This window comes from Tursiops truncatus, chromosome 9, assembly GCF_011762595.2.
Source record: "Tursiops truncatus isolate mTurTru1 chromosome 9, mTurTru1.mat.Y, whole genome shotgun sequence".
In the NCBI taxonomy this organism is placed as follows: domain Eukaryota; kingdom Metazoa; phylum Chordata; class Mammalia; order Artiodactyla; family Delphinidae; genus Tursiops; species Tursiops truncatus.
In genome coordinates, this window is record NC_047042.1 from 72,831,201 (window position 1) to 72,852,261 (window position 21,061).

General features: G+C 39.0%; 1 protein-coding gene across 4 annotated transcripts in view; it reads left to right on the forward strand.

Annotated features, from left to right (window-relative positions):
• MET (MET proto-oncogene, receptor tyrosine kinase) overlaps positions 1-15,250 on the forward strand; it is a 129,206-nt gene extending 113,956 nt beyond the window's left edge. For all 4 annotated transcript variants that reach the window (XM_019925013.3, XM_033863173.2, XM_019925018.3 and 1 more), the window contains 4 exons: positions 2,282-2,391; positions 3,587-3,752; positions 12,772-12,908; positions 13,014-15,250. In XM_019925013.3, the coding sequence (XP_019780572.2) occupies positions 2,282-2,391; positions 3,587-3,752; positions 12,772-12,908; positions 13,014-13,224 (624 nt within the window). In that variant the 3' untranslated portion in view covers positions 13,225-15,250. The remainder of the gene's footprint in view (positions 1-2,281; positions 2,392-3,586; positions 3,753-12,771; positions 12,909-13,013) is intronic.
• The last annotated feature ends 5,811 nt before the right edge of the window (positions 15,251-21,061 follow it).

Consider the following 21,061-nt stretch of genomic DNA (forward strand, 5'->3'; position numbering starts at 1 on the left):
ACTGTGGCCACAAGCCACACGTGAATGTGGCTAGTCCAAACTGAGATGTGCTGTAAGTATAGAATACATCCCAGGTTTTGAATATTTAGTATAAAAAAAGAAAGTAAAATATCTCATCAATAACTGTTTATACTGATTACATGTTGAAATGATATTTGGGATGTGCTGGGTTGAAAATATATTGTGAAAATTAATTTTGCTTGTTTCTTTTTAATTTTTTAATGTGACTATTAGAAAAATTTTAATTACATATGTGGCTTGTATTATATTTCTATTGAACAGTGCTCTACTAGGCAATAAATAAATAATATATGTACACACACACACACACACACACACACACACACACACACACACATACACACACATCCCATTAGAATTCAAGCACATGAGGGTAGCTAATTTTGTTCACTGCTGTAGCAGTAACACCTAAAATAGTGTTTGGCACATAGACTCTCAGGAGATATTTGTTGAATGAATGAGCTCAGGGTTACAAAAGAGGTTCTTAGATGCTTGCAAATGAGGGTTTTCTAAGTGACATTTATGCTGGTTCCTAAAGGCTGAGCAAACAATGGCCAGGCCAGGACCAGGGAGGGAAGAAGGAGTCTCCAGAACTGAAGTCACAGATGGCCCCTGGCTGCATCTTGGCTCCTGTGATCAGGCCTCTTTGGGAGTTACGGAGTAACTTTACTCTTGATCAACAGCTTCATAAACATGAGGTCAGGTTCTCGGAGGAAATAAGCTCTAGGACAGTAAAGAAATATTTTGCATTCAGTCAAAAGAATAAAATATTCCCTGGCAGTGAATTTTTGCAAATAAGATGAATTTACCTTACAAAGCACAGAGCTTTGGCCTTACCATACCCACTTTTCCACTCTAACTCTTGCCATTACCCTGATGAGTTCATCTGGTTGGATATGCCATCTTCTCTAGGTATTATTCCCCCGGGGTTAAAGCATGATAGAGATTTCCTATTATACAGTATCATGGCCTTTTATAGTCCAAGGAGTCTATACTTATTACAACCACTAACAGATATGTCTTAGAGAAGCCTAAAACACAGGAAATGGCCTCTCCACATGCTGTATGCATTAAGGAGGGCTGTAGCCCTCCTTTCAGAGTCCCCACTGTCTGCCTCTTAAGTTCACAAACTCCACAGTGGCTGCTGAAGAAGAGATATCCTGTTCCTGATGGCCAGGCACCAGTAGGGCTATCAGCCACAGTGACATCTATGTGATTTCAGGTACAGTTCTCATAGGTACTAAAGGCATTACTCTGTCCATCCAATTTTGTGTGTTGAGCTTATGGAGAATGAGATTTCCTGTTCTCTGTTGGGTCCAGGCCACTGGTGCTTCAGTACCAGTAGGAGGGCTTCTGATGTGATTGATTTCACTACAGTGTGGGCTTTGGAGTCTAACAGATTTAGGTTAAAACCCTAACTCCACAACTTAGCATCTGAGTGGTTTGGGGTGATGTATTTTTCTGGGAACATCCTTGTATTAACCGTGTATTTCTGATGCTCTGACTTGTGGGGACATGCTGACCCTGGAGAGACTGCCCCTCCCAGGACTAGCAAATTCCCAGAGGTATTAAACAACTCACCTTCAAAGAGCATGCCTTTCATCACCAAACCAACCACTCCAGAGCCCATACCCCAGCCACCTCCTTTAAAGTGCTCTCACACTCTGGGACATTATCCACCTGCCCTGATCACTTCAAGACCAGGTACCAGACTACTAGGGACAGTCCCTATACCCCAGAGCCCACTGAAATTATTCAAACCAGCCAATTCTAAGCCTGCTTCACCCATTCCTTCCCACAGAAACCACAATACAGACTCTTGCTTGTGTTTTCCCCTTGCTCCCTCTGCCTCCTTATTAACCAACCCTGGTGCTTCCCTGAGTGGCCTTGTATGACATGGCATGCCTCCTTCTCTTGGGAGTTGTGAGTAACAGCCTTTTCGATGGCAGTTGTTCCCATCTGCTGGCCTTACCACACCTAAATAATAATAAAACCTACATTTTAAAACACCTCCAGTTCCCCATCTGGAAAATGGAGCCCATATCACAGACGTGAGTATATAAGGATTAGCCAGAGTTTATAAAGACATCTAGCCTGGTACTTTGCAAATAACAGATACTTAATAAATTATTGCTGTTATCAACAGGGCACAAGTTATTATTTGAAACAAGGTCATTCTTATAAACATTTCATAATTCTGAGCTCATAGCTAGAACAGTAAATGCTTAGTTTATGCGTTTCCAATTCTCTTTGATTACAGAACCCCACTGTGAAAGATCTTATTGGCTTTGGTCTTCAAGTAGCCAAAGGCATGAAATACCTTGCAAGCAAAAAGTTTGTCCACAGAGACTTGGCTGCAAGAAACTGTATGTAAGTAGAAGAATCTCTGTGCCTGCAGTCCAAATTAAGTGACAAGGAGGAATCTGTTTTCCACTGTTCAAGGCTAGAGAGGATGTTTTCTCTTCTCATGCAAAAGTCCGTTAGTTCCGTTACAGTTTTAAATCGATATGTAAGCACTGGGGATGTAGGTGGGGCTTTCAGGCTTTATCAAACAGAATTTAAAAGGAATTCTCCAGAGGGGGTCTTAAACAGCTGTTGTGTGCTCTTGCTTTTCTTTTTCCTTCCCACCCATGGCCCCCAGTGTTGTGGTTTCACACTGCATTAGTTTTTGGGAGGGAGAATTTGATCTTCAGCATTTTGCAGTGAAAAGGAGAGGGCTGGTAACACAAATACCAACGTATTGTAACTTCCCAAGAGTGGATTTGAAGTCAGCCTGCAGAAACCCTACCAAAAATGGTATTTGGGAATGAATATACAAAGAACTTTATTTGTGTCTGTCTGCCTGGGCTGTATAATACAACAGTCAACAGTTTGTAGTTGATTTGTGCTTTCCCTTACATGGCACTGATTCATGGCTCATGGTACGTGTGAATGAAAGAACTGTGCTATTAATTTCCTACCTTGGTTTTGGTCAATGTAACAACATAAAAGCCAGCTTAAACAAAAGGTACATAGCCTCAGATAGAAGAAATTGATTTTTGTTGAACCTTGCTGTTTTCCTAGATGCTTTACTGTGTATCGTTTTTCTCTGTTACCTCACTGGCGGAACATAAGAGTTGTACGTACTAGCCTAGCCCACTGACAATGAAAAAGGAAAATAACAGTCCCCTCTCATATCTCCCCCATAAAACTAAGTATTGCTAATAAGCTGGCAAGTGAAAATTAGTGATTGCTTTGGGTAGTCAGTTGGCATACTCGATTTAGCAACCAAGGAAAGCTGGGAGGGTGGCCAATTTTACTACTTCTCCAGATCTACATGAAAGCAAAAAAGATTTTCTTATGCCGCATCATTTATAATCTCTTTCCTTGGTCTGTTGAATTTAAAATGGAAATGTCAAGAATTCCATTGTAATTTAGTGTTAGTCAAAACAGGCCAGATGAAGCCCTCCCTTCAGAAGTTATGGATTTCAAATACTGAAGTCCCTTATTCTAATCTTTAGAGGTTCAGCATCACTGTAAATTATTCTATTTCAGCCACCAGTAATAATTTTTGTTCTTTCTGTAGGCTGGATGAAAAATTCACTGTCAAAGTTGCTGATTTTGGCCTTGCCAGAGACGTGTATGATAAGGAATACTATAGCGTACACAACAAAACAGGTGCAAAACTGCCGGTGAAGTGGATGGCTTTAGAGAGCCTGCAAACTCAGAAATTTACCACCAAGTCAGATGTGGTAATGTATTGATCACCCCAACCTCCTCTTTTACTTTCATACCTAACTTTTTTAGTAGTTTTATGGGAACTTAATTTTTTATTAATTAATTTATTTATTTCTATTTTTGGCTGCGTTGGGTCTTCGTTGTTGCACGCAGGCTTTCTCTAGTTGCTGTGAGCAGGGGCCTCTCTTCGGTGTGGTGCATGGGCCTCTCATTGCGGTGGCTTCTCTTGTTGCGGAGCATGGGCTCTAGGCACGCGGACTTCAGTAGTTGTGGCATGTGGGCTCAGTAGTTGTGGCGCACAGGCTTAGTTGCTCCGCGGCATGTGGGATCTTCCCGGGCCAGGGCTCGAACATGTGTCCCCTGCATTGGCAGTGGGATTCTTAACCACCGCACCACCAGGGAAGTCCCAGGAAGTTAATTAAAAAAAAAAAAGATACCTTCAGCACCACTAATTTCAGTTTTCTTCAGAAGTAAAAACGGGCTTGACTGTCTAACAGGTACCCATAGTATGTTTCCATAAATTCATTCATTTATTCGGAAACATTTGTCCAGAAGAATAGCATGTTAAGTCCTTGGGAAGCCCAGAGCTGAACCAGATATGAACCCTGTCCTCCAGGAGCTTTTGCTCAGCAGGAATGGGAAGGCATGTCCGTCACTAACTCACACAAAGTAGACTGGGATTAGTCCAGCCACTCATAGCTCAAGGGCAGAAGAAGCTGTAACTGAGGCACGTCTAGCAGTGTGGGCCTAGCTAGAAAAGTGCCCTCCTTTATCTGCAATGGTCATCCTCCTGTCACAGAACAAGCTGCTAAAGGCGTGCACCTGAGCTATGAGGGTAGGCAAGACCATGGGCAGACTCACCTGGGCAGCCAAATCTACCACACTGCCCTTTCACCTGGTGGAGGAGGTGGTGCTTGAAATGGGCCTTAAAGGAGGATGGAAATGATGGACAATGAAAAAATGCCAATCCAGGTGAGGCAAAGGGGCAGGAAAGTATACAGATCTGTAAAGTTCTAAGGAAACAGTAAGCAGCAGTGATTCAGCAAAAATAGAAGGCGCAAAGGGAACTTGTGAGACTAAATTGAGAAAAATATTTTCATAGTAGTTCATAGAGATCCTTGGAAAGCAAACTAGGGAGTCTGGAATTTATTCTCTGGCCATGTGGAAACATTAAAGTGAATCAGATTACACTACAGCCTTTCTTCATTCTGTAAGATGTTTTGAGAGGAGTAGATGCAGGAAGACAAAGTGAGAGGTAGAATTTGAAATAATATAGAAATTGTAAGAACAGAAAAGAGTTGGAAGGAAAGGCATCTCAGAGGTAGAATCAACAATATTTAGCAAGAAATTGATGAAAGTCAAAGCTGAGCAAAGTTATATACTGGTGCAATTACAAGTATGTGAAACAGAGGAGCAAAAGCCGGTTTAGGAGGAAAAATACCAATTGAACCTTGAACATATTGAGTTTGACTTGGGAGTAGGACAAACAGGCGAAGTGTCTGTCAGGCAGTTGGAAATGTGGATCTGCAGCTTGTACAAACTCTTTAGTTGTCTTAGTCAACTAGGGCTGCCATAACAAAGTATTACAGACTGGGTGGCTTAAACAATGGACATTTATTTTTCGCAGTTCTAGAGGGTAAAAGTGGGAAATCAGGGTGCCAGTGTGGTCAGCTTCCGGTGAGGAAAACACATGGCCACCTTTTCACTGTGCCTCATGCTAGGGAGAGAGCAAGAGTAAGCTCTCTGGTGTCTGTTCTTGTAAGGGCACTAAGCCCATCCTCATGACCTCATCTAAACCTAATTATCTCCCAAAGGCTCCACCTCCAAATACCATCACAATGGGAGTTGGAGTTTTAACATATGAATTTGGAAAGGGGGGACACAGTTCAATCCATAGCAGAGGACAAGGCTGGAAATAGGCTTTTGAAAGTCCAAATACAATTATTCAGAGGAACCTACATACATGAAGTAAGGGAGAAAAGGAGAGAGGTGGGAGACTCAGAGGAAGAGAAAGTTTCAAGAAGTAATGGGATATGGTCAGCAGAGTCCACTGCTACTCAGTGCACAAGAAAGGTCTTGGAAGCTGAGTGACCTAAGTGATTTGGTCCAGAGTGTGCTGAGGAGCCTGGGTGGTGGATGGAATATTCTATTTGCCTTTAATAAGTCAAGAGGACTATGATATGTGGAGTTAGAAAAATGTTAATGTCTCAGTCCTTGAGGATAACAACTGAAAACAGGAAAAGTGTTAACTGGTGACATCAGCAAACAAGATTGGGAGAAAATAACGTTAATGGAGGACATAGATTGCAAAAGAGAAAGGGTTGGCAGCTCTTAAGGTATAATAGGGGACCGGGATCTGAGTGCAGTGTTAGGAGGCGGGAAGTCATCTGCCTCCTCCCTGTGAATCAGCAAGAAAGAGAGGTGTGGCCTCTATTGGTAAGAGTTTCAAAGATGTTGTGGTCTTTAAGTGAAAGCAGAGTTTCAGTTCCTGAGGAAGTGGGGGAGTCATTAGAGAATAAGTTGAGGGTGACTGGGAGTCTTTTCAATGAGCAGGTGTATCACAGGACAAGGTGGAGGAATGGGACTTCAGGGTGGATAAGATTGGTAAGAGGATGTGATAGCCCATGCTAGAGCTTAATGCCTGGGATTCTGATCCTAAAAGACTCTGAAAAAGATGAAAAAAGCAGGTGCTAGAGAGGTAGGCTTGAGGACACATTAATGATGGTGGCAAGTGAAGGCATAAGGTAGGGAGAATTAACTCATCCTCAAAGAACATACATTTCATCCAGACTTGACTACTGGTAAGAGCCAGAACCAGCTCTTACAACTCAATAAGAAGACAAAATAACCCATTTTTTAAAAATAGGCAAAAGATTACATAGATATTTACCACGGAGATGTATGAAGAGCTAGCTAATAAGCACTTGAAAAAATATGCCCACACAAAGACTTGCACATGAATGCTCACAGTAGTGTTATTCATAATGTCCAAAAACCAGGAGCGATTTTAATGTCCATCAACTGGCGAATGGGTATATAAAACATGGTATATCTATACAACAGAATAATACTATTCAGTAACATAGAGGAACCACTGATGCATGCTACATCATGGATAAACCTCAGAAACATTGTATCAAGTTAAAGAAGGCAGACCCAAAATATTACACGTTGAATGATTCCATTTATGTGAAATTTCTAGAAAGAGGCAAAAGATTGAGACAGAAAACAGATCAGCGGTTGCCTGGGGCTGAAGGTGGGAGCGAAGATTGACTACCAGCAGGCATGAGGGAAGTTTCTGGGGTGTTGTAATTGATCTAAAACTGAATTGTGATGATAGCTGCACAACTATATATAATTTGCTAAACATCCTCGACTGTACACTTACAATTGGCACATTTTATGATATATAAATTATACCTCAGCAAAGTTATTAAAACAAAAGAAGCCTGATGAAATTTTGGATGCTCAAGGCAAGAGTTGGGATTCTGAGCTTTTTGACAACCCTGTACACACACTACTATCTCCACAAAAATACACGCACACTGCAGGGAGGTTTAGCACTTCTTATAAAACAGCTGTCACTCAGATACTTGACTAGAAATTTACACAGGCTTCTATAGATACGAAGTGCTATGTCTTTCTCCCTCTTATTCAAAGCCACTATACTGTACTACATAAAGGGTGAACCTGAGTAATCCATACAGTGCTGCTTTGGAAAATGGTTATTGATTGCATGGATAAATTTGCATAAAGTTTCATTTCCAGGACAGCACAATCTTTTGAATGTTGACATGGAACATTTCCAAAAGCATGTAATAAACCTTATGTATGTTGAGACCTACAAGCAAAAACTTGCCTGTTTGTAGAAAGGTGTACTGTCTTGCAAATGCCAGATGGAGTTCAGCTAAAGTCTGAATACTCTTGAAGCCCTTTCCGACAAAATTGGAATGTCTCTATATGTGCAGTTATTCATACCCAGTATTACACAGTGTCTCACACTTAGTACAAATGCTTCCATTAAAGTCAATACTGACTTCTCAGTTGTTCAACCAACTGGCTTTTTCATCCTGCTTCACCATTCTGCAGTGTTTAATATCGTCAACTACTCCTCGCTTCTTGAAATTTCCTCCTTCTTTGGTTTCGGGGGACACTGTACCATCTTGTTTTCCTCCTGCTTTTAGGCTGTGTTTTCTTTACCTTGACAGCTTCTCTTTCTTCTCTCACAGCCTTACACACAACTCTCCCCCAGGATTTTGGTCCCCAGGTGTCAGCCTCTCTCAACGATTTCAACCATTCCCATCAAGGGTCCCCTTTGAATCTCTCTTCCTAGATATTTTCATTAGCAACACAAATTTACCATGTTCAAAGTCAAATTCTTTCCTGCCAACTGTCAGTGCCTCACTTCTTTATTTCTATTAATGGTATCACCATTGTGCAACATACCAATTCTTCACCCTTTTTATTGTGCAGTTCTTTAAGTTTTAAAGATTGCATACAGTTGTATATTCACCACCACAACGACCAGGATATGAAACAGTTTCATCATCCCGGAAAATTTCCTGTGCCTCTTTGTATTCAACCCCTGCCCTAATGCTAAGACCTGGAAACCACTGGTCTGTTTTCTGTCTCTATAGTTTTAACTTTTCTAGAATGTCATATAAATGGAATCATACAGTAAATATGAGTCTGTCTCCTTCACGTAGCATAATGTGTTTGAGAGGTATCAGTAGTATCAATGTATCAGTAGTTATTCCTTTTTTCATTGTGGCAAAAACATAAAATTGACCATCTTAACCATTTTTAAGGTACAGTACAGTAGTGTTAACTATATGCATATTGCTGTGCAACTGATCTCTAGAACTTCATCTTGCAAAACTGAAACGCTGTATCCACTGAACAACTCCATATTTCCCCCTCCCCCCAGCCTCTCTGGCAACCACCATTCTACTTTCTGTTTCTAACAGTTTGACTACTTTAGATACCTCATTATAAGTGAAATCATACAGTATTTGTATTTTTGTAACTGGTTTATTTCACTTAGTATAATGTCCTCAAGTTTCATCCATGTTGTAGCATATGACAGGATTTCCTTTTTTAAGGCTAAATAATACTCCATTGTATGTATATACCACATTTTCTTCATCCGTTTATCTGTCAATGGACATTTAGATTGCTTCTGTCTCTTGGCTACTATGAATAATGTTGCTGTGAACATGGGTGTGCAAATATCTTTTCTAGATACTGATTTAATTTCCTCTGAATATATATACCCAGAAGTAGGCTTGCTGGATCATATGGTAATTTTATTTTTAATTTTTTGAATACTCTTTTCCATAGCAGAATAATTCACTCCTTTTTATTCCTAAGTAGTATTCCATTGTGCAGATGTCCCACATTGTGTTTATCCATTCACTGCTTGAAGGACATTTGCGTTCTTTCCTGTTTTAGGCAATTGCTTATACATAAGTATAACTGCTGTAACATTTGCTTAAAAGTTTTCGTGTGAACATAATTTTTACTTCTTTTGAGTAGATATCTAGAAGTAAGATTACTGGGTTGTAAGTTAAGTGTATGTTTAACTTTATGAGAAGCTGCCAACTGTTCCACAGTGCCAGTATCATTTTATATCCCTAACAATAATATATAAGAGTTCTAGTTGTTCAGCATCCTCACCAGCATTTACCATTTTCAGTATGTGGGATTTTAGCCATTCTAATAGATTGTAGTGGCGTCTAATTTTCTTTTTAATCTGTATTTCCCAAATAACTAATGATGTTAAACGTCTCTTCATGTGCTTATTTGCCATCCTTATTCCACCTTTTGTGAAACGTCTACTCAAGTCTTTTCCCCATTTTTTAAGTTTCAGAATTTATTTTCTGGTGTTTTTTAAATTGGGTTGTTTGTTATTTTACTGTTGAGTTGAGAGTTCTTTATATATTCTGGATACAGGTACATGTTATCAGATATGTGTTTTTACCAATATATTTTTCTAGTCTTTGGCTTGCCTTTTCATTTTTTTAATGGTATCTTTCAAAGAGCAGAAGTTTTAAATTTTATTGAAAATGTTATCAGTTTACCAGTTGTTAAATATTATCAATTTATCCATTTTTTTAATCAGTTGTGCTTTTTTATAAATTGTGTTGTATCTCAATTTACCTATTCTCAAATGCTCAAATTTGGCTGTGTCTATTCCTTGATTGCCTTGGCAGTGTGCCTTTCTATCACTTTTTATAGCTTATAACAATCTCTCACCTCTAATAACTGCTTTGAGCATCACCTTTGATAAAGTGAGGCAGAGATTCTTCAGGTGAGCTCACTGCTGGTGCTCAGATATTCAGAAAGACTTGACCATTCACACAATAAGCAAGAATGGCAGCGCTCTCCTGTCTTGAAGCTTAAACTGACTTGTTTCCATCATTCTTTTTTTTTCCTCTTTTTCGATTAATTTTTATTGGCGTATAGTTGCTTTACAATGTTGTATCCATCTTTCTCAACGCACAGGTATTGTACACCACCCCCTCCCTTTGTCTCTCTCTCCCCTTCCCTCTCCTGGCCCCCATCAGCCTCTGTCTTCTTGGTCAGCATCATTCTCCTCCTTCACTGCCCCTCCCCGCTACGAGCCTGGCGGTCCAAGCCGTTATGGGGAGTTTGGAATGCAGACTGTTCATGGAAACTGCCTCCCTCTCACCTCTTCTGTCCCATGATTCCTCCAACACTCCTCTGATACCCAGTTATTGTCCAAGCCCTATCATTCCTTATAAACTTATCCAACTCTTTCCCCTTTTTTGCAAATTTGCCTCCAGGCGTCCTATAGCTTAGGCTGTTGGTTAGGGAAACCTGATCACACACCAGTTATCAGCCTCTCAGAACTTTGGTTTCTTCATCCTTAAAACATCTACAAAACTGATTACATTACAGGGTTGTTGATAAAGATTAAATAAGACAATCTTTTTTTTAAAGGGCATGACACCCACCCATGCCAGGCTCATTCGATGACACGTACTCTTTCCCACCACTCTAATTCAGGAGTTCAGTCTCATAAGGTTCTGTGTTGCCAGTAAACAGTAGCAGCCCTCACCTACTCCTGTTCAGAAAGCTCCTAACTGGTCTCCATGTTGTGGATCGGCTTCCCCTATTTGTCTAAAGCAGAGTGTTTACAGATGCAATCTCCTGGAGCTCGACCCCAGTCACATCCCATCTATTTCAGTTTAACCCACATTCAACATTCAAAAACATGGTCCCCTTTCAACCTTATCTATCCGTCGTCCCTTCATCTACTCCACACATCAAGAGTGACCTGTTGTCCTTATGGTTCAAAAAAACACACAAGTACTCTTACCCCTGGGCCCACTCCCTCCATCCAGAACACTCTTTCTGCCCTTACAATACACGTATCTATTTAACATATTCTCCCTGTTCCTCAAGACCCGCTATACTGTCACTTTCTTCCTAAAGCCTTTCTCAGTACCCCACTATTATCCCTTTGCCTTTTCACAACATTTGTACCTCTTTTCTATAATTGCTCTGTATCACAGTTATTAGATCTTATTGTTCTATGTGACAGTTAATTGCATAATACTCTTAACCCTGTTAAATCAGCCTTGGGGCCTATCCAGTAACTTGAACAGTGACCTACTTGTGCATCATCAAGGATCAGTAGATACTTGTTAAATTGATTTAAATTCTAATGCAAATTCTGGAACTTGAAGGTTAACACAATGAAGTTGTCAGAAGTGCCTCATAAGATTTTTAGGCGTTGAAAACTTTGACTTTGAAGGGCAAAGTTATCTAGTGCCCACCTGGGAAGGAGTTTGTTTTCTCTATTTGGATCAAGGAAGTCAGTGACCTTAAAGGGTTCTTACACTCGGGCAAAGGGAAAAAGTCATTAATGGAGATTTGTATCGGCAACCACAGTGTCTACCTGGTTTCTTTCTTTCAGAAACACAAGCTTTATTCTCCTTCTTGCTGAGTGTTACAAGCTACACTTGCTTCTCAGTGTTATGTTTTCCTGCCCTGCATGTCTGATCTGTATTCTCTTTGCCCTCCTAGCTTCTTTTTTCTCAGTGCCTCATTCCTGCCGCCATGTGCTTCTTGGTCTGTGAGTGTCCTGGAAGTGTTGCTAGGGGAGAACTGATTTCCTTGGTCCTCGGTGACCCACACGTGCTCTCTTACTCTCATTGTGTCATTCTCACCTTGGCACACGTCCAGGGCGAGATAATATGTATGACCTGATCTATTCCAAGGAGAGTGCTCTAAATCAAGAAATTGCATACTTAGTGAAGTTTAGTAGACCAAGCAAGACCCAAGAGTCAAGAACTCTTAAATGTTCATCCCTGTGTGAATTCAGATTTATTGGGGAATTTTTAGCAAATCAGTCAACCTCTCTGTGGCCTTGTGATCATCCTGTAAAGTACTGTTACAGCTGTTTTATATTAATTTCCTCCTTTAACATTTTCAAAATATATTTTATTGAAATTCATTTTCAGTTGAGAGCCTTGATGCCTAACAGTTTTATTACTTCTGATTTTTAATATGGATTTTTACTTTTACTGACTTAGACCTTCTCTTTTAGCATTAACTTTTAGATATGGTTACATTTCTTAAGGAGTACTTACATTCATTTGGAAATCCCACACATTTAAATTTTGGAAGCCTTGTCTTTTCTTTTTTACTAATAATCTAAAATTGTAGTGAAGCTATTATAAAAAAGGAGGATAGAAATGTTTTAATGCTTTGACCCTGTAAGAGAGAACTTGGAAAATGCACTCTACAAACTACTGATGAAATGTTAGTCATCATGTGGACTTTGAAAACTTTACATTTACTTGTAATCTAAACTTTATCCAATTCTGGTTTAAACGAGTCATAATTATGTAGCTTACTGATTGCCTTTAAGGAAGATTTTGCCCAAAACAGCAATAGTATTAAATACACTAAACCAAGTTTAGTTATGAAGACCTGCTGATCACCTTTCATATTTGTGTGGTCACCCTTCCCTCACCTGGATTCTCCCTTCCCTTGTTTGACCAGTGGTCCTTTGGCGTGCTCCTCTGGGAACTGATGACAAGAGGAGCACCACCTTATCCTGATGTCAACACCTTTGATATAACAGTATATTTGTTGCAAGGCAGAAGGCTCCTACAACCTGAGTACTGCCCAGATCCCTTGTAAGTAAGAATTCCAACAGGATCTTCTGTAGCTCTTACGTTCTTTTCTTTTACAGAAATACTTGCCTTCAGAGTCCTTACAGCATTGTTTCCTTTCTGAAACAGGTATGAAGTGATGCTGAAATGCTGGCACCCTAAAGCTGAACTGCGCCCATCCTTTTCTGAACTGGTCTCCAGGATATCAACGATATTCTCTGCTTTCATTGGGGAACACTATGTCCATGTGAACGCTACATACGTGAATGTCAAATGTGTCGCTCCATATCCTTCTCTGTTGTCATCACAAGATAATGTTGATGGCGAGGGGGATACGTGATGGATGGAGGCACCTGTACCACCAGCCCCCTTCTGAGAAGCATTACTGAACTGTCCAAACAACAGTCCACAGTTTGTCCAATATTTTTTTCACTGCCTGGCCACTGAAAGGCCACCAGGTATTATTTGCTTTTGCCAAAATTGCACTATTATAGGACCTTATATTGTTATTTAAAATGACTGGATTCTACGGAATTTCTCATCTGACAAAGCATCGGAGCCAGAAGCTTGGTCCCACAGGCCAGTGACCAACAGCAATCCTGCAACTGTGATGACGCTCCTGTCACATTCAGGCCAAAACCTGAATGCTGGGTTGAAATTTTTAAAAATCGGGATCCCACCTGATTTCATATGGGGAACTGAAGCAATGCATTTTGAGGGCTTCTTGATCACAGAAAATTCAAAAGAAGTGGTCATGTCCAGGAAAGACATGGCAGCCCTGCGACCAGGCCACTCATTTAGACTTAAAGCGTTTCAAATAACTTTTATGTGTTGTATGAACAACACATTTTTTTATTACTGGTGTTGTCATTTGCCCATTAGGTAAACATTCCCTTTTAAATTTTTGTCTACACATTCCTTTTATTGGAGAACTATCCATAGACAACACGGTCAACATTTCAAAACAGCAGGACATGAAATGTGTTTATAAATTAGTAGGAATATTTACATATGTACATAGACAATGTTAAGGCTTTCATAAAATAGCTTAGTCACAGTGAAATATTTGTCATTTAAAAATCAACTGTTTGAGAATGATGCCTTTCTGATCTGGATGTGGACATTTAGAAGTTTTGTCTGTTTTTTTTTTTTTTTTTTAATGATGACTCTGAAAATGAAACAAGTAATTTGTGATGATAAATGTTTTTAAAGGTAACTCAGCATGTTTTTAAAGCAAAATACGTCTGACTAAAACTTTATTGGTTCCAATCATGGCTCATAAGTAGAGCCGAGAAAGAATCGATGGACTGGGAATATTAGCCTCTTTCTCAGGTGGCAGCCTTCCACCCCACAAACAATTGGAGACAATAAAATCAGGAGGAGTCCAGTTTTGCATTAGGACATGTTTTGTGTTAAGCAAAACATATTTTAGGGGAAAAAAAAAGGCAATTGAAAGTTCTGGCCATTTCACCTGGATGAACAGTTACTCTGGTCGGGACTTTTGTGATGTTTTGTTCTGTGAGATTTTGTGCTTACTACTGTATAATGCATGTGGCACAGTATACTCTAACTGGTTTTGTCGATGTAAACATTTAAAGTATTATATTTTTATAAAAAGGTTTATTTTTAATGATGTAAAAAAACTTTTGTTAGGCCACAAAAATACTGCACTGTGAACATTTCAGAAAAGGTATGTCGGACTTGGATTAATAACAGCATGGTTTTAAATGGCTGTAAATAGTGATAAGGAAATGTACTGACTGCCAGTACACCCCACCCTCATTACATCATCAGGACTTGAAGCCAAGGGTTAACACAGCAAGCTATAAAGAGGGTTGTGTTATGCTAAAACCCAATAGTAGAGTTGAGCTCTTGTTGCGAGAGAGAGTGATTACAACCAAAAGCTCTTTGACAATGGTGGAACTTATCAGAAGACACAAGGAATTGTACTGCAGTGATACTTCAATTCAAATATTACTATTTCAGAAGTGTAAAGAGTAATACTGATTCACAGAATATTGTAAATGATGGTGAGGAAGAAAAAATCCACTCTGCAGAAAGAAATAACTGTCTCCACCGATGTAAGAGAATGAATACATCGAGAATAGCGCTTATGTAATCAACCCATCAACAAGACTGCACACCTGTATATATGCTTGAGAAAGCTACAATGTGAAAATCATGTTTGCTATTTATAAACGTGTCCTTAGGTTAATGTGTCTGGACAGATTGTGGGAGTTAAGTGATTCTTCGAAGAATTAGATACTTGTCACTGCCTATACCTGCAGTTGAGCTGAATGGTACTTTGTATGTTAATAGTTGTTGTTCTGATAAATCGTACAATTAAAGTGATGTATCATCTTGTATACTGAGTTGGTTTTTGCTAGTCATGCCTGATTGCCTACTCCATTTACATAATGACAGAGGAAGCCTAAGATTGATTTCACCTGACTATACCAACTCATCCATTTATGAGAGTGTTAGTCAAGTTAATGCATAGACATCTAAAAGAATTTTCATCCTTGATTCTCAGGAAGTCTGTCTCTCTAAGGGTGGTTTCCCCTGCGCTGCTGAATTACCTAACATTTCCCTGACAACCTTTCAACTGCTGGAGCACCTGGCCCCTACTTCAGCTTGATCCTCTTCTCCAGCAAGATGCATCCTTGGACCAGAAGACATGACAATGGAGCTGCAACCCCACAGTTGGCACAGAGATAGCTAGTTGGGTGTTGGAGGAGAGAGACCTTCTTACCCCCTTAAAACTACTCTTTTCATCTACACAGGTTCCCACTCTTCAGGTGCCCCCAAGGACTAGAGCAACTACCTTCAGGTTATATCCATGAATATTCTTGTAATGGTAAAGGGATTCAAAGGTGAAATTTCAGTCATCTAAGCTTTGGGGCAGTCTGAAATTTTTTTTTAAAAAAAGGTCTGAGTTTAAACTAGTGCCTACAAAGTAGGCACTACTTTGTGGGGGCTGATTCTTTAGTGAAAGAGAATTTAACGCCTGTACCCAGTCAAACTCCTTCCCCTCCAAGAGATGCATTTCCATAGGAAGTTCAATCAGACCCCATGCCCAGAAGGACAAGAACTTGTCATCTTTATATCCCAAGTGTCTGTCACTTTTTTAGCATGTCGTCAAACAGTGCTCTACTGAAACAGGATTTTCTTGTCTTCAGTCAATCACTTTAAGCCACCACAGATACAGAGTTACCCAGGTAGCTCCCGTGATGTTTGGTGAATCACTGACATGGGGGGTGGAAGGGAATCTTTCTAGGGAGAGAGGGATAAAAAGATATCCCTTTACAAAGTTTTGCTTGATGCTCTGTATTTTTAATTACCACAGGATTTTTCACTCCACAGTGTAGGCATCAATTATATTTTTGCTCTCTCTGACCTACACAGGAGATTGCATCCTTAAAGAAATATGGTGAAAGGATACAAAACCTGTACAAGCACATTAACTGTTTAATTGCTGACGTCTTGCATTGTTAATTTACCCAGTTTAGTTCAGGAAACAAGTTAACATTATGTAAAAGAAATTAATTAGTATTTAATTTAATTCCACTAATACGTAGTGAGCATCTGCGTATGTCAGGCATTGTACTAGGTAATGGAGATTTACAAATAAACAGTCTCTCCCCCTCCAAGGAATTTAATTGAAGAGACAAACAGTATTACACAGTTAGTGAATATTAGAACTGTGCATTTTCTTAGATCTGTAAACCATCTAGAAGAGGCTTCACAGTTTATAATTGGAAGTTTGTAGTTTTTGACCCCTTGACCTATTTCTCTCACCCCCTCATCCCCTTTGGCTACCACCAATCTGTTTTCCGTATCTATGAGCTCTTTTTCTGGGGTTTTATTTGTGGTTTGGTTTTGGGATTTAGAGGTTTTTTTTTAGAGTCCACATATAAGTGAGATCATATGTCTTTTTCTGTCTGACTTATTTTACTTAGCATAATGTCATTGAGGTCCATCCATGTTGTGGCAAATGGCAAGATTTCCTTCTTTTTTATGGCTGAATTATATATATACATATAATTTTCTTTATCCATTCATCCACCAATGGACACTTAGATTGTTTCCATGTCTTGGCTGTTGTAAATAATGCTAAGATGGGAGTGCATATATCTTTTTGAGTTAGAATTTTCATTTTCTCCGCATAAATGTCCGAAAGTGGAATAGCTGGATTGTATGGTAGTTCTAATTTTTTACTTTTTGAGGAACCCCCATACTGTTTTCCATAGTGTTTGCACCAATTTACATTCCCAGTAGGGAACAAGGGTTCCTTTTTCTCCACATCCTCACCATTATTTGTTACCTCTTGCCTTTTTTTTCCCCTTGTCTTTTTGATAATAGCCATCCTAACAGGTGTGAGCTGACACGTCATTGTGGTTTTGATTTGCATTTCTCTAATGATTGGTGATGTTGAGCATCTTTTCATGTACCTGTTGACCATCTATATGTCTTCTTTGGAAAAATGTATATTCAGATCTGCCTACTTTTTAACTGGATTGTTATTTTGATACTGAGTTGTATGAGTTCTTTGTATATTTTGGATATAACTCATTATCAGATGTATGATTTGCAGGTATTTTCTCCTATTCAGTAGTTTGACTTTCCCTTTTGTTGGTGGTTTCCTTTGCTGTGCAGAAGCTTTTAAGTTTTATATAGTCCCACTTTTTATTTTTGCTTTTGGTGCCTTTGCTTTTGGTGCCAGACTCAAAAAATTATTACCAAGACTTATGTCAAGGAGCTTACTACCTATGTTTTCTTCTAGGAGTTCTACGTTTTCAGGTCTTACATTCAAGTCTTTAATCCATTTTGGGTTGATTTTTGTGAATGGCGTAACATAGTGGTTCAGTTTCATTCTTTTGTATGTGCCTGTCCAGTTTTCCCAGCACCACTGATTGAAAAGACTATCCTTTCTCCATGTATATCCTTGGTGCCTCTGTTGAAAATTAACCAACCATATACGCGTGGGTTTACTTCTGGGATTTCTGTTCTGTTCCATTGATCTATGTGACAGGTTTATGCCAATACCATACTGTTTTGATTACTATAGCTTTGTAAAATAGTTTGAAATCAAGGCGGGTATCACAGTTTAAACATACCAAGTGAAGCTTCTTAGTAAAGCAAATAGATCAAGCTCTGACTTATCTTGAGCAAAATACTGAACCTCTCTCAACCTAAGTTTCTTTGTCTGTCATGTAGGTTAGTCCTACTTACTGCACAAAGTTGTACGAGGACTAAAAAATAGTCTATATAGTCACCTGGATACCATAGTTGCTCAGTAATTGTGATATTATTATTATCTTCAGTAAAAGCCCATGTAAATGTAGCCTGCAGTTGATGAAAGGGAAATGAAGCCTGAAAGGAACCTTACAGATGTTTAAATACAAATTCTTACCCCATCCCTCACGTCATACCAGCTTTATACAGTGGAAATAAAGCTGTGATTCTACCTCGTCCTTGAATATTGATACGACAGTACAGGTGGGGGCTGAGAAGCATGACAAAACAATGACAAGATGGTGGCACCTTTCCTCTTAGTGCCGATCACCCAAAGACTACCTCTATCCCTTCTTGTTTCTCCAAACTCTCTATTAGTCCTTTAATCACTTCTCCAATGACTAGTTTCCTTGTTTCTTGTTTAGCCTTCAGACCTAGAATTCACAACAGACATGGAAAAGAACAACCTGTCTAAATTATAGGAAAGTTGCGGGAAGGCACAAGGACAGGAATCCCAATTCTCAGTATTACTGAGAATTACTGAGTATCACTGAGAGTATTACTGTTCCTTGCTTTGCTCAAATGGGTGGTTAATGATTATTCAAACTCAGGAAAAGTAGTGTTTGGGAGATAAGGAATACTTCGTTAATATTATGATCCATCTGGATGACTAGACATACATAGCTGACTATGCAGACACGTAGGATGCACTCTTGTGGTGCTTTAGACAATTTCAGGAGAAAGGTATGCAGACATTATGCCCCAAAGGAAGAAATGCTTATTGCTTTTAATTCCATAAAGTGTTTTTCTTCTTCATACCTGACATTTTTCTTCAGGACTATCTCAATTCCCTATCTATCAAAACTTGGAAATAACTCCAGTCATAAACCAGTGAAATATTTCAGTTGGTGAATTGAAAGTAATAAAATAGAGGCTCGCCCAAACTGTCCTTTGTTGTAAATTACACCAGAGGTCTAGATTACGTCAGCCAAAGGTATTGATCACAATGCTGAGAGGTTTATAACTACTATTGACTTACCATGTGACCCTGGAGCAGAAATCTAGGAAAATTGCAAAAGCATATCTACGATAATGAAAAGCCCATCATTAATAGAACGTACTATCCTGTCATCCAACTAGTACTGTGTTGGCATCAAGGCAAATATTTAACTAATGCTAGAAACAGAAGGTACTTCTGTCTTCACCCTTTTTTCCATTGCATGCTTCTGAGCTACTCTGATGAGTGTGTTTTCCCTCTTATCACTAAAGGTATAGGTTTTTTTAAAAAACTGATAGGAATTAATTAGTTCATTATTTCCATATAAAAGTAGCATCAATCATCCAAATAGCTCCTAATCCTTTATTATTTTTTTAACAAAGAGCTAGTTCTCCATATAACTCAATTTAGAATAGGGCTCAAGTCCCACTCTCCTGGGCAGTTAAATCCTACCTGGTTAAGCATTCCACAAAAACTAGTTAGCATTAAGGAAGCAACTCTGAGATGAAAATGGCCATATTTAGGATACACAAACGGAAATTTTTAATTTAAGTAAACTACTAATTTAACATTATTTTGAAGCACTGGTCCCAGATTACAATGATAATTAATTTTTATCCTTTTCTTGAAAAGAAGCCTTTTGTCTTTATGTGTTCACTCTTTCACTGTCACGTGGGTACATATTTTTCCACCACTCGAGTTCCAGGCTGGCAGAAACGTCCACTAATCCTTAGACCTCTGGGCTGGAACGGCAAAAATGCATAAAATCTTACCAAGCCAAAAGAGATCAACTTTAAAAATCTTTGGCATCCAAACACGTCAGAACCGTTTTTCACTGACTCCCCAAACCATTTGTGTTCCCCATCATGGTCCATGGAGTCTGTAACATCAGTTCCTGCTTTTATTGGGCAGCCTGGAATTTTTAAGCACCATATTTCATCTCATTTTCCTTTACCTTTCTTGGTTGTTTATACTTTTCACAGTTGTTTTATGAGTTTTCTTTCTGTCTCTAATTCTAGAAGTGTTGGAAAGTGGTAATGGACAGACTGCTGTCTGCCAACCCAAGCCATCACTTTGATGTTTGCCACTGTTACGGTGACATCTGCTCTTTCCATTATAGTCAAGCAGGGCCTTCCCTTCCACAGAACTGTGACTAAACAACCACCATATTCATCAGTGGCAACAATTCTTGTAAACAAGAAATGCCAAATTCAGAGCCTTTGTGAAATCCTGTCCCACACTTCTGAAGTTAGGCACATGATCACCTTTAGAGATTACTTCAGAAGTACCAATAAAGAAAAATACAGAGAAACCCAAATATCCTATCAGGATACTTTTGCAAACCTGTTTCTGATTTTTTGTTAGATTATGAGAATTAAATGTAAGGAATTTAAACTAGCTTCAGTGGTAGCCAAAAGATCTATGGAAACACATGGGTAAAGCAAGAAATCACTATCACAAAGATACTATAAAAACATGTTTCAGAAACAAAATACCCACTGTTAAAACTACATAGGTACTTTTTCTGAAAATGAACTTAATTGATAAAACAATAATGATAATAATAATGATCTCATCCCAAGACATGTCATAGGAATTAATGACTGTCTGGAAGCTAATGGGCTAAGGTAATGCTCTCAGGAATTAGTCTTGCTTGATAAAATGCTGTTAGTTTAGTAAACGAATGCTTATAATGACAAAGTAAAAAAACAGAGCTGCCACCATCGAGCCTGCCTGATTCACAGGGAAAAAAAAAGTTAATGAGTCATGTGCTGCTCTTATTCATTTTTTCTATTCAGTTGTAATATATCCTTTATATTTTTTTTTCATACATCTCTCTCCTACTTTTACTCTGAGGATATGTTTGCTTAAGGATTGTTATACTGACAGAGATTTAAGCTCTTAATAAAAATGTAACTCCCTCTAGTGCAAGCATATCAAATTT